At 37.8% G+C, this 12,471-nt stretch overlaps 1 protein-coding gene across 2 annotated transcripts; it reads right to left on the bottom strand.

Moving 5' to 3' along the window:
* Window positions 1–5,398: 5,398 nt before the first annotated feature.
* Window positions 5,399–8,874, bottom strand: LOC100253090 (glyoxylate/hydroxypyruvate reductase HPR3). Of its 2 annotated transcripts, XM_019225395.2 has the most exons (3): window positions 8,055–8,756; window positions 5,865–6,383; window positions 5,399–5,731 (listed from the first exon to the last, which is right to left on the bottom strand). In XM_019225395.2, the coding sequence occupies exons 1-2, from the start codon at window positions 8,541–8,543 to the stop codon at window positions 5,868–5,870; spliced, it is 1,005 nt and encodes a 334-aa protein (XP_019080940.1). In that variant the 5' UTR covers window positions 8,544–8,756; the 3' UTR covers window positions 5,399–5,731; window positions 5,865–5,867. The 2 variants fall into 2 exon arrangements, with proteins under 2 accessions (XP_019080940.1, XP_002282078.1); XM_002282042.4 differs by lacking the exon at window positions 5,399–5,731 and having other exon boundaries at window positions 5,783–6,383; window positions 8,055–8,874.
* Window positions 8,875–12,471: the final 3,597 nt, after the last annotated feature.

The raw sequence follows: 12,471 nt of genomic DNA, 5'->3' as shown, positions 1-12,471 counted from the left end.
GAGTTGTTGAATATAATGTATGTATAGTATACTATCTTTCCTTATTAATATAGGCCATGTTGAAAGAGAGAGAGAAAGGAGAAAAACCTTATTTTCATTCATATATTTTTACTTACAATTGAGAGATATATATATATACAAGGCTAGGAGTCCTAACTACCATACATATGACCTATATTAATAAGGAAAGATAGTATACTATACATACATTATATTCAACACTCCCCCTCAAGCTGGAGCATATACGTCATATGCACCAAGCTTATTACAAATATATTTAATCCTAGGACCTCTGAGAGATTTAGTGAAGATGTCTGCTAGTTGATCATTTGAATTGACAAAACTTGTAGCAACACATCCTGATGCGATCTTCTCTCTAATGAAATGACAGTCAACTTCAATATGCTTGGTCCTTTCATGAAAGACTGGATTGGATGCAATATGTAATGCGGCCTGGTTATCACAGATGAGTTTCATCTGTTCATCCTTTCCAAATCGCAACTCCTGAAGAAGATGTCTCAACCATATGAGTTCACATGTTGCCAAAGCCATAGCTCGATACTCGGCTTCAGCGCTAGATCTGGCCACTACATCTTGTTTCTTACTCTTCCAAGATATTAGATTACCTCCAATAAAAACACAGTACCCTGAAGTGGAACGTCTATCTGTGGGTGAGCCAGCCCAATCTGCATCTGTGTAACCAACAACTTGAGTATGACCTCTGTTCTCGTACAATACACCTTGGCCTGGTGTACTTTTGATATATCGAAGAATACGGATTACGGCATCCCAATGGCTATCACATGGTGACTGTAGGAATTGACTAACAACACTCACAGGAAAAGAAATGTCTGGACGAGTAATGGTGAGATAGTTCAATTTACCTACGAGTCGTCGATATCTCCCGGGGTCTCCTAAAGGCTCCCCCTGTCCTGGTACAAGTTTGACATTCGGATCCATAGGTGTGTCTACCGGTTTACAGTCTAACATACCGGTTTCTTCCAGGATGTCTAAAGCATACTTCCTTTGGGAAAGGACCACACCAGAACTAGATTGAGCTATCTCAATTCCCAAGAAATACTTGAGTTTCCCCAAGTCTTTGGTCTGAAAGTGGGTAAAAAGATGTTGCTTTAGTTTCTGTATACCATCCTGATCACTGCCTGTAATGACGATGTCGTCCACATAAACAACCAGATAAATACACTGCCCCAAGGAGTTATGATGATAAAAAACTGAATGGTCTGCTGTACTGCGAAGCATGCCAAACTCTTGAACAACAGAACTAAAACGGCTAAACCATGCTCGAGGAGATTGTTTCAAGCCATATAGAGAACGGCGTAACCTGCACACTAAACCAGACTCCCCCTGAGCAACAAAACCAGGAGGTTGCTCCATATAAACTTCCTCGGCAAGATCACCATGAAGGAAGGCATTTTTAATATCCAACTGATAAAGAGGCCAAGAACACATAGCAGCCATGGAGAGAAGCAAGCGGACAGAAGCAATCTTGGCAACAGGGGAGAATGTGTCACCATAATCAGAACCATAAACTTGAGTATAGCCTTTAGCAACTAAGCGGGCCTTAAGGCGATCAACCTGACCATCAGGACCAACCTTAACTGCATAGACCCAACGACAACCAACTGTAGATTTACCAGGGGGTAAAACAACAAGATCCCAAGTGCCATTAGAGTGCAGAGCAGCCATTTCATCCACCATTGCCTGTCGCCAGCCTGGATGGGAAAGAGCTTCATGGGTGCTCTTGGGAAGAGAAACAGAGGATATAGCAGAAACAAAAGCAGAATAGGGTGAAGATAATCGATGATAACTCAAAAAATTGTAAATAGGATGAGGATTACGAGTAGAGCGAGTACCTTTCCGAACAGCAATGGGTAAGTCATTAGGAGAAGGCAGAGCCGGGGCAGGTGAAGCCGAAGGGATAGGAAGTGAGTCAGCAGGTGCCTCAGGAAAAGGGAGAGGAGCAACGACACGAGGACGACGATGATAAACCTGAAGTGGTCGAGGGGGCATAGCTTCAGGTGGGGAGACAATGGGAATGGGCAAGACTTCAGAAACAGGAAGAGACTCAGAAGTGGTGGAAAAGAAGGGTGAGTCCTCAAAAAAGGTGACATCAGCGGAGATAAAGTACCGATGAGTCTCAAGGGAATAACAACGATAACCCTTCTGAAGTCTGGAATATCCCAAGAAGAGGCACTTCATGGCTTTGGCGGAAAGCTTGTCCTGTCCAGGAGTGAGAATATGAACAAAGCAAGTACAACCAAAGACACGAGGAGGAAGGAAATAAAGTGGTTGGTCAGGGAAAAGAAGGGAGTGAGGAATCTGATCATGTAAGACAGAGGAGGGCATACGATTAATCAAATAACAAGCGGTAAGAACAGCGTCCCCCCAAAAGCGAAAAGGAACGTGACTATGGAGGAGGAGAGTACGAGCTGTCTCAACAAGATGTCGATTCTTGCGTTCAGCTACCCCATTTTGTTGAGGAGTATGAGCACAAGAAGACTGATGAAGAATCCCATGATGAGACATAAACGAAGTAAATTGGGCTGAAAAATATTCCCTGGCATTGTCACTGCGTAACACACGAATAGAAATATTGAACTGGGTTTGGATTTCAGTATAAAATTTCTGGAAAATTGAGAATAACTCAGCTCGATTTTTCATTAAAAATAACCAAGTACATCGAGAATAGTCATCAATGAAAGTGACAAAATACTGAAATCCTAAAGTAGACGCAGTCCGACAAGGACCCCAAACATCAGTGTGAACAAGCTCAAAAGGAGACTTTGCCCGATTATTCAAACGCTTTGGGAACGAGACACGAGTATGTTTCCCAAGCTGACATGACTCACACGGAAGCGACGACAAAGTGGAAAAACGAGGAACCATCTTCTGGAACTTGGAGAGACTAGGGTGGCCCAGACGATTGTGAATGAGGAGAGGAGCATCAGTGGAAATGCAAACTGCAGGAGATGAATCTGAGGTGAGGTGATAGAGGCCTTGAGACTCACGTCCTATGCCAATCGTCTTCCCCGTACTCCGGTCCTGCAAGGTCACAAATTTATCAGAAAATGTAATAGAGCAATTAAGAGTACGAGTGATTTTGCTGATGGAAATAAGATTAAAAGGACATTCAGGAGTATAAAGGACAGAAGTGAGAGGTAGAGAAGGCAGAGGAAGGGCCAAACCAATACCTTTAGCCACAGTTTGAGAACCATTAGCTAAGGTAACAGTAGGTAAATCAGAGGTAGTAGTAATAGAGGAGAAAAGATCCTTATTACCAGATAGGTGATCAGATGCTCCAGAATCTAGAATCCAGGGTCCAAGAGAAGATGTGTGGGTAAGGCAGGCAGAGGCATTACCAGGCTGGGCAACAGAGGCAATAGAAGCCTGAGATGTCTGAGATGCGGAGGAGCTCGGAGGCTGAGGCAACAGAGAATCAGAGGACTGGGCCATATGGGCAGTGCGAGGAGGTCTTCCATGTAACTGATAGCAACGATCGCGAGTGTGGCCAAGTTTATTGCAATAGGTGCATTGAGGACGTTGGCCTCTACCTCGGGTACCACTGCGTCCTCCTCGAGAGGTAGTTTGAGAAACTAACACAGAAGAATCTGAAGCGCTATCAGATGTCAAAGTCTGAGTGGACGAGATACGCAGGAGGCGAGCAAACACATCATCCAAGGACGGAACTGATGAACTGCCAAGAATCTGATCACGAATAGGCTCAAGATCCGGACGGAGGCCAATAAGAGTAAGAACCATGAAGAACTTGTCAAGTTGTGTTTGTTGAGCCCCAACATCAGGAGTAAGAGGCATCACAGTTAGGAACTGCTCCTTAAGAGAGGCAATCTGACCAATATAAGTAGATAGGTCCAAGTCCTGTTGGCTGAGATGGACAATAGCAGAAGCCACCTTATAAAGACGTTGGATATCATTCGTGTATAATCCTTTGGCCTGAGTCCAAAACTTAAAACAAGTTTTATAGGCCTGAAGATGAAGAAGAATCCGGGGATCAACCGATTGCCATAATACACTACATAACTGTGCATCTATCTTCCGCCACTGTACGCGGTCAACCTCAGGGATATCTGCCTCCTGGGTAACCAAGTGATCCTCATATCCTTGACCCATAAACCAAAGTTCAACAGAAGCAGACCAGGAGAGATAATTCTCACTGCCAACCAATTTCTCTGAGGTAATCATAGGAGATCCAGAGATAACAGAGGTAAAGATCTGATTTTTGGTGGTCATATTCACGTATTTGGATCGAAGAGAGCCCTAAGATGGGTTCAGATTTCGGCGGAGAGAGAAAAAAAAGTGAAACCACGGCTGTGAGAGGTGCAATCAATGGAGAAAAGGTTCGTGACGTGCCTGGAGAGGAAGAGAAGCAGCACCCAAGCCTCGGAGATGGAGGGGGAGCCCTGTCGGAGGTGGCCGGAATGGCAAGAAAGCCAAAAACAGGGAAAAAAATGGAGATGCAGGGCTCGGGGAGGACTGCCGGGGGGCTAGAAGGCCAAGACGGCGCCGGACGAGCCTGGAGAGGTGTCGGAAGTGGCCGGAATATGCCTCACGCGCCCCCACGCGCCGGCGCGTGAGATGCAGCCGCCGACCGAAAATCGCGCGTGGACGGCGCGTGGCTCCTCTTTTGGTGCTGGTGTCTTCACAAAAGGTGGAGATCTCCTCCAGGCGCTCCTTCTGGTATGGTCGGTGTCGGAAAAATAGGTCGCCGGAAAGTTCGCCGGAAAGTTCGCCGGAAAATTTCGCCGGCGGTGAGTGGTTTCTAGCGACGATCCGACTGACCGGAAAGTATTGGGAGATGGGAAAGGTGACCGGAAAGAAACACGGTGACCGGAAAGAAACACGGTCACCGGAAGGTTTCCCGGAGTTGATGACACGGAAAAACAGGAAAGAATTAGGTTTTCTTCCTTGGCTCTGATACCATGTTGAAAGAGAGAGAGAAAGGAGAAAAACCTTATTTTCATTCATATATTTTTACTTACAATTGAGAGATATATATATATATACAAGGCTAGGAGTCCTAACTACCATACATATGACCTATATTAATAAGGAAAGATAGTATACTATACATACATTATATTCAACAAGAGTGAAATGCCTTTTATGCAGTCTACAAACCACTTTTCGTGTTCTTTCAGACATATCAACTAGCTGCATTGGAGGTGTTGGGATATGTCATCAAAAATCCTCAACTCCAGCTAAGCTAATGTTGTGTTTGACTGCCAAACTTGGATGTCTCTTTCAAGACTAAGAGATGTCAGAAAAATGAGACTAAGAATGAAACAGAAGAAAGAGGGATGAGTTTATTGTTTTTGTTACCTAACAGTTGTGAAGGTGGCACTAAGTAGCATAAAGCGAATTTTCAAATTGCCCATCTGAAGAATAATTATTCACATTTTTTTTAGAAAAATTACAATAATCATAATCCCATTGTCTCTATTTGGAGGAGCGGGTAGGAGCATTGTTTCATCTCATTTTGAATCACTCATTCATCTAAACTTAAGTGGCCTCATATATATACCTATGGATATATATTCTGTCTCCCCATTCCAAACCCTTCCTCATTAGGTGGCCTGATGTATGCTTATTGCATAATTGAGTTTGTTATCTACCAGCTTCCTATCCCTTTTTCTGTAAGGGTAATCTCCATCTGGCCCAAAAATGCCCACCTCAAGCCATTCCTAACAGTGACCTGGAAACCAAGAAGACCCTAATTATGTGAATGCCTGAAGGTTCAAGGCGATTGATAGTGAATTCTACATGTGAAAAGTTGGATTAGAATGAGTAAAATAATCCGATGGCCCAATGAATACCAAGTATCATACATGCTAGATAGGTGATAGCAGAGGTTTGTTAGAGAAGAAGGCCCCCAAGTTGGATATGGCCAGCTCTTGCATAGCTTCAAAGGCTTCTGGTGTCACAACAGCATTATGTGGAGACAACACAACATTATCCAACTCAAGTAGTTCTCTAGGCACAATGGGTTCATTCTCAAACACATCAAGCCCCGCACCTCTAATCTGACCTTCCACCAGAAACTGCACCAGTTCCTTCTGATTAATGAGAGATCCACGGCCAACGTTGATGATGACTCCTTCCTTCCCCAGTGCTGTCATCACATCCTTGTTGATTATGTGGTGGGTTTCACTTGTCAATGCACCACAAATAACGAGAATGTCGCTGTTAGCCGCGAGGTCGCACACATCTGCGTAGTATGGGAATGAAACAGATGACCTTTTCTTCCTGGAGTTGTAGGCAATGGCGCAGCCAAAGGCCACGAGCCTTTTGGCAACTTCAGAGCCAATGTTCCCCAGTCCCACAATTCCAACTCGCTTTCCCCCTAGCTGCAAAAATAACCAAGTCACCTGTGAAGCTCAAAAACCAATTTAATGAAATATCACTGTAACAAACATGTATTACGTAGTACAAAAAGCACATAGTACTAGTGGAGGGACAAAAGCCATGGCAGGATTCCAACATTATATGATGACACATATTTGAACTGTGACTCGTGTTTTCAACTGGCAATGATCCTCATTAATTGGGATAAATGTGACATTTACTTCAGCATCTTACCGCACCTAAAGTGGCATTGAGGATCATCATTCACCAATGAGTAACATCTGAAGTACAAACAAAGGACCAATTAGCAGCCAACCGTTTATTTAATTTTAGGGCTTCCCATCCCACCCTTTTGACGGCGGAGAGAAAACAGAGGAAAAGAATAGGCAACTGAAGGGTCTATTTTAGTAACGGTTTTTTAAAATAACTTTTTATCTTTCAAAAAAAAAAAAATTCATTTAATAACCAAAAAACACAAAACCATTCTCTGTTCTTCAAAATATAAAATATGATATTTTTAAATAATATATTTTAACTGTTTTCCCTTGTGTGTTTTTTTAAAGGTGATTTTAAAAAATAATTATACTACGAAGAATGATTAAAAAAAAAAAAAATTATATATAAAAATTATTTTTAAAAATATAAAAAATAAATTAAAAATATTTTAAATTCTCAAATAGACATTTATTTTATAAATCATAAAATTAAAAAGAAAAATATTTTTTAAAATAGTCAGCAAATAGACTGAAATCGCTAAGCAGCATTTGGGCTAGCGGAGGTGGGAGAGAAAGGAAGTGGGCTTTTAAAGCTTTAGCATATGCTAGATTGCATCAACAAAAAGCTTAACATGGGTAAAGAAGCGAGTGATACGTTACAGGTTTTAGCCTAATTAATTACCTAAGGGCTTGTATGAATAGCTAGCGTTTTAATTTCATATTGAAGAGTAGAAGGGAGGGAAATAAAAGTAAATACAGTCATTCACTAACGTCCAAGCATTGTATTAAATAATTTTGACAATTTCAATAATTTTATGAAATTTAAATCTAATTTTTTAATTAGTGAATGTTACCGTCATTTCATATGAGATAGTAAAATTTGATACAATTTATTAATATGAGTTAAACGTGGACACATTTTTCACGAGTTTAGATTAAGTATGATGATGTATGAGTTAAATTTATGTTGATTTTAATAATATATTAGGTCAATTTGCATAATATAAAATTAATTTATTTAATAATTATGTTAATTAACCTAGTTATAATCACAACCAATATATTTAATTCATATTTGACTTAAAACCCGTTAGATAATAATTTTAGAAAACGTTTTTAACATTTTTAATACTTGAAAAGTTTTACCATATAAGAGTTAAAAATATTTAAAACGTTTTCTAAAATCACTCTTAAATACACTCTTATTTAAATTTTGATTTTGAATAAATAGATGAATTGAATCTTAAACATATTAGATTGAAAGATTAATAATATCTGCTCAAAGAAAGCCTAACCCAATCTTATTATTAAATAAAAATTTGTTATTAAATAAGTTAAATAACATGTTATTGATCATATTTACATATATATTTTTAACCTAAATATTATTCATAGGTTATTTGAACTACGTGACTAAGTACGTGACCAACATGACCTACCAAGGAAGTACCAGCCTACCTTCCAACCAAGCGGATAATCTCCCTTCGTGGACCACAAACCGGAGCGCAGATACCTATCGCCCGCCGAAATCTTTCTGAGGACATCCATCAAGAGGGCGACGGCGTAATCAGCCACGTCCTCAGAGAAAGCCTGACTGCCGTTGGCGACCGCAATCCCACGGAGGCGGCAAGTCGTGAGGTCAATGTGGTCAACGCCAGCGCTTGATGCCACGATGCACTCAAGTGAAGGGAGTTTATATAGAGTCTGGGAGGTGACCGGAGTGTGATCCATGCAGAGCATGACCTTGACGTGGGAGGATTCAGGTAACTCAGACATGTGGATGAGTTGGAACCGACTCAGTAACCGGTCCTTGAAAGGGAGGCCAAACGGTGGGCTGCCATGAACAAATACCACCCCTGGTGCTTCTGCTTCTGCCTCACCAGTGATAGCAGCCATGGAGTTTCTCCGGTGTCCATTCTGCGGCAATGGTGTTTCTCCGTTTAACATTTTCCACCTTTTGCTAACTTATTGTAGGGATTGGGAAGGAGAAGCGTTGGGATTATTCAATCTGGCCTTGGTTGACGTATGGATTCTCTTGTTATACACGGGTCTGTAGCAGACACACATAGAGACGTATAAGATACGTGCTTTCCAAAAGATGACATGCAGTCGATTATCACACCCTTATTCTCCCTGTTGATTTTTCAAAACTACATAGTCAGCATGCAACACACCGGGAAGTTTCCAAATGAAATGTCACATACCACTACGTGACACTTATTGGCAGGAATGTAAGAAGTTCGTGGAATGGTGGCTCTTCGGATCACTAATAGCCAGCCATTCAAAACTTTCAAATCAACTTCCAGATTCCATATAGTGTTATTACTTGAAACATGTGATGATAAAACAATTCCTCATCTAGAAAAGTAATCTTCACTTGTTTAAATATGGAAATAAAATTATATTCACCAAAATGCCCTTCATCAATTTTGTGCATTTGGCACAAATATTCCTATTTATAAATGACAAAATATATATTAAATATGAATCAGACTAATTTTGAAACTATATATATATATATATATATATATACACATAGAAAAATTAATATTTAAAAAAAAAAAAAGTAATGAAGGTGTGGTTGATAGTAGCAGAGCCAGAGATTTTTGTTAGACGGGTATGAAAAAAATATTATATTATAGTCATTATTTATAAATTATAAGATAATTATGAAGGACGATCATTCTCCATTATCACTAAAAACACATGGAGGATATATGTATATATTAATTCATTCAAAACATACCTTATATATTGTTCTTTGAAACATACCCGAGTCCATTTTTCCATAATTTTGTTGAAGAGGTACAAATCTTCTAAGGTTGTAAAGGGCACCACCTTACTCCGATTCTCTCTGACGATGAGAAGCGGGAGAGAACATGTTCTATTTTGTATTCAAAACGTTGTCATCCCAAGAACTAACACTATTCTGTGGATTTATACCCTCCTGCCTTAGGGACCATATCCTTTGGTTATTGGGCCTCACAAATCTTAGGCCCATCATTTAAGGCCCATGATGACACTGAGCTCTATACATAAGGTGGTCTATACTCTGAAACGAATAAAAATCATATGTATATATATGGATAGCTAAATCCTAAACAATGATTAATATGATATCGGTCCACATTTATTCTATCAAATTAATGGTATTTTATATTATTATTAAAAAATGTATAATTTTAAACATTAATTATAAAATATTAAAAATGCATCAAATTAAACAATCATGGTACTAAGAACACTTTAAAAAAGTTTTAGATTTTATATATAAAAAAAATCATCAAGAATATTTAAAGGAATTTCTTAATAGAATTAAAAAAATGGAAAGAAAAATCATTAGAATTTTAAAATAATTTTAATCAATTTGTACCAAAAACCTTTAAACTTATTTTAAAGAATTTAACAATTTTATTATAAATTTTGATATTTTTCAAATAGAAGAGGTGCGGGGCTTTTATGTCTCATTGTCTTATCACTTGATTTCATTTATTTATACATTAATCTCATTCTTTATACTTAGATTAAGGAGCCTGAATTTTTTTATATACTTTCAAAAGTGAAAATTAAGATTTTCATATATACCAAATTAATACCTTAATTTTTTTTAATAACTAAATATAAGATATTTGAAAGTAAAGTCTTTTACTTAAAACTTATATTTCATATAATAAATTGTTAAAACACTAGTAATTTAATGGTTAGATATTGATGGATTCACATTATATCCCTACTTACAAGTAAAAATATAAGTAGTTAATAAAAACTAAATAATTTTTTTTTATGATTTAGTTAAACCAACCACAAAAAGTAAATATAAAAAAGGAAAAAGGTCAAATGAACAAGAAAAAACAAGTATGGATAATATTAAATAAGATTTTATTTTATTTTTGAACTTTAGTTCAATCTTAATATATTATTAGTAATTAATGGTAGATATTATTTTTTGGTAATAATATTTAGTCACCATTATTTTTTATTTTTAAAAATTTTAAAATTAAATTTATATTCTTTTAGAGTGGGCAAATTTTCTATTTTTATTTTTATTTTGCTAAAGAATTTTTACATCTAAGAGTTTTTTTTTTTTTTTTTGGAAAATTGAATATTTTTTAAAACTTGACTTAAGAAATAATGATTTTTAAAAAATCGGTTTTTTTTTTTTAAAAAAAAAAGTTTGAAGTATTAACAAATTTTACTATCTCAAATTTCAAAAATTAATTTTTAAAAACATTATATATATTTAAATATCTCTAGCAATCCCTCAAGGTACAAACCTACCCCAAAAGAATTTTAAATGCCATACTGAATTATCATAACAAAGGACAAAACTAGCATTAATATTTCAACTCCAATTCTCTTACAACTCTCGACATTCATTGTACACTTGTTTTTCAAACTTCCCGCAATTTACCGAACAACCTAAGCTCAGGGTTTGTTTGGTTGGGAAGAAAACGTCTAAAAGAGAACTAAGAATTAAGTTGTCAACCAATTATGATGGAAGGATTGTAGCAATATTCCATTTTTCTTTTATACATTTCCTGGCACTGAAAGGGATGGAATTGAAACTTTATGTGTGCAGTCCATGTCTAACGGTTTCTAAACCAAAATCTCAGACCACCGTATCTTTAGTGGGTGGAACTAATGAATCAGCATTCAGCAATAGGCATATCAAGGAGAATGATTTGTTAACTAAAATTAAGATATAGATATATGGACCTTTAAATATCTAATCCTTTAGTGGAGACGACAGGGAAAGGTTTTACTTGTACGCAAAGCAAATGTGGCATAGACTGATTTTTCAACTAGACTCCATGAAATCAATCTGGAAAGGGAATGTCTTAAGAGTTAAGACCAATAGGTTCAATTTGATCTTCAAGAAGAAAGGAATTTAAGGACAGGAAAAGACAAGTTCAAGGGAGCTTCCTTGGAAAGCTGGTGGATGGGAATTTGCTGAACATACACAAGACTCTCAAGAGTTCATAACTCACATTTGAAGTAGAGTTAAAGTATACAGTACATGCCACCATAAGTTCCTTGGGTTTGGTCCAAATAAATCTGTGCACTTGTTTTCCTAGACAAAAATCTGTGCACCATAAGATTTTTCATGCATATGATTCATCTCAGGCTTGATAATTTTTAATCATATTTCTAGATGTCACAAACTGACAAAGATTAAGTCATAGTTGTTTAAAAATTAGGGCCACCTATTTAACACCAGATGGCTTCACGAATCACCCATCTGCCTAATGTTTGTGTTTGGTTCTGGCCGGTCAATTGGGTCCTTCTGGTTCATCAGACTCAGGAGTTTTTTAAGTACATGTGGAGGGTCAGGATTTTGTGTAAAGGTGTGTGGTCCAAGGCTTTGGATTAAAGTAATTCGTACCCCTTCATTTTGATTATTGGATGAATATTACAGGATGGGATTAACTATGACAATTTTTCCCACAAGTTACTGCACAGTCCCAATCTGGATGAAACAAAAAATGGAGCTGCGTGTAGGGTTGAAAATTTTCCAACTGCCCCTCGAAAAAGTCTCAAATCTTTATCAAGAATTTAAGGCTAACATAAGTGCATAGATTTCAGCTTTCTTCCCACCACTCATACCATTACCATATTGGCTTTATTTTTCAATACAAGTAGCTTGAGAATTAATGCATAATGACATTGGTAATTCAAATCCAAAACTTGGTTGTGCACAAAAGAAGAATAGAAATCTCGAATTTTATTAAATAAAAGCAGGCAGAGAAACAAACATATATGATGGCCTATACCTGCCATGATCAAAGATTGGGAAGCTTGAAACACAGACCAAACTGTAACAAAACAGCCAAATAGAGAGCTTAGTATAGCAGATGAAATACAACAAGGCTACAGC

Source organism: Vitis vinifera, chromosome 2 (genome assembly GCF_030704535.1).
Source record: "Vitis vinifera cultivar Pinot Noir 40024 chromosome 2, ASM3070453v1".
Lineage (NCBI taxonomy): Eukaryota > Viridiplantae > Streptophyta > Magnoliopsida > Vitales > Vitaceae > Vitis > Vitis vinifera.
Note: the sequence above shows the minus strand (reverse complement) of the source record. Positions and strands in the feature narration are given on the sequence as shown.

What these genes read in the sequence shown, in the direction of transcription:
- LOC100253090 (XM_002282042.4), bottom strand. Translation starts at nt 8,543, where the DNA reads ATGTTAAACGGAGAAACACCATTGCCGCAGAATGGACACCGGAGAAAC. An exon ending in ATTATCCGCTTGGTTGGAAG is followed by an intron (nt 6,384 to 8,054) that starts GTAGGCTGGTAC and finishes TTATTTTTGCAG; the next exon opens with CTAGGGGGAAAGCGAGTTGG.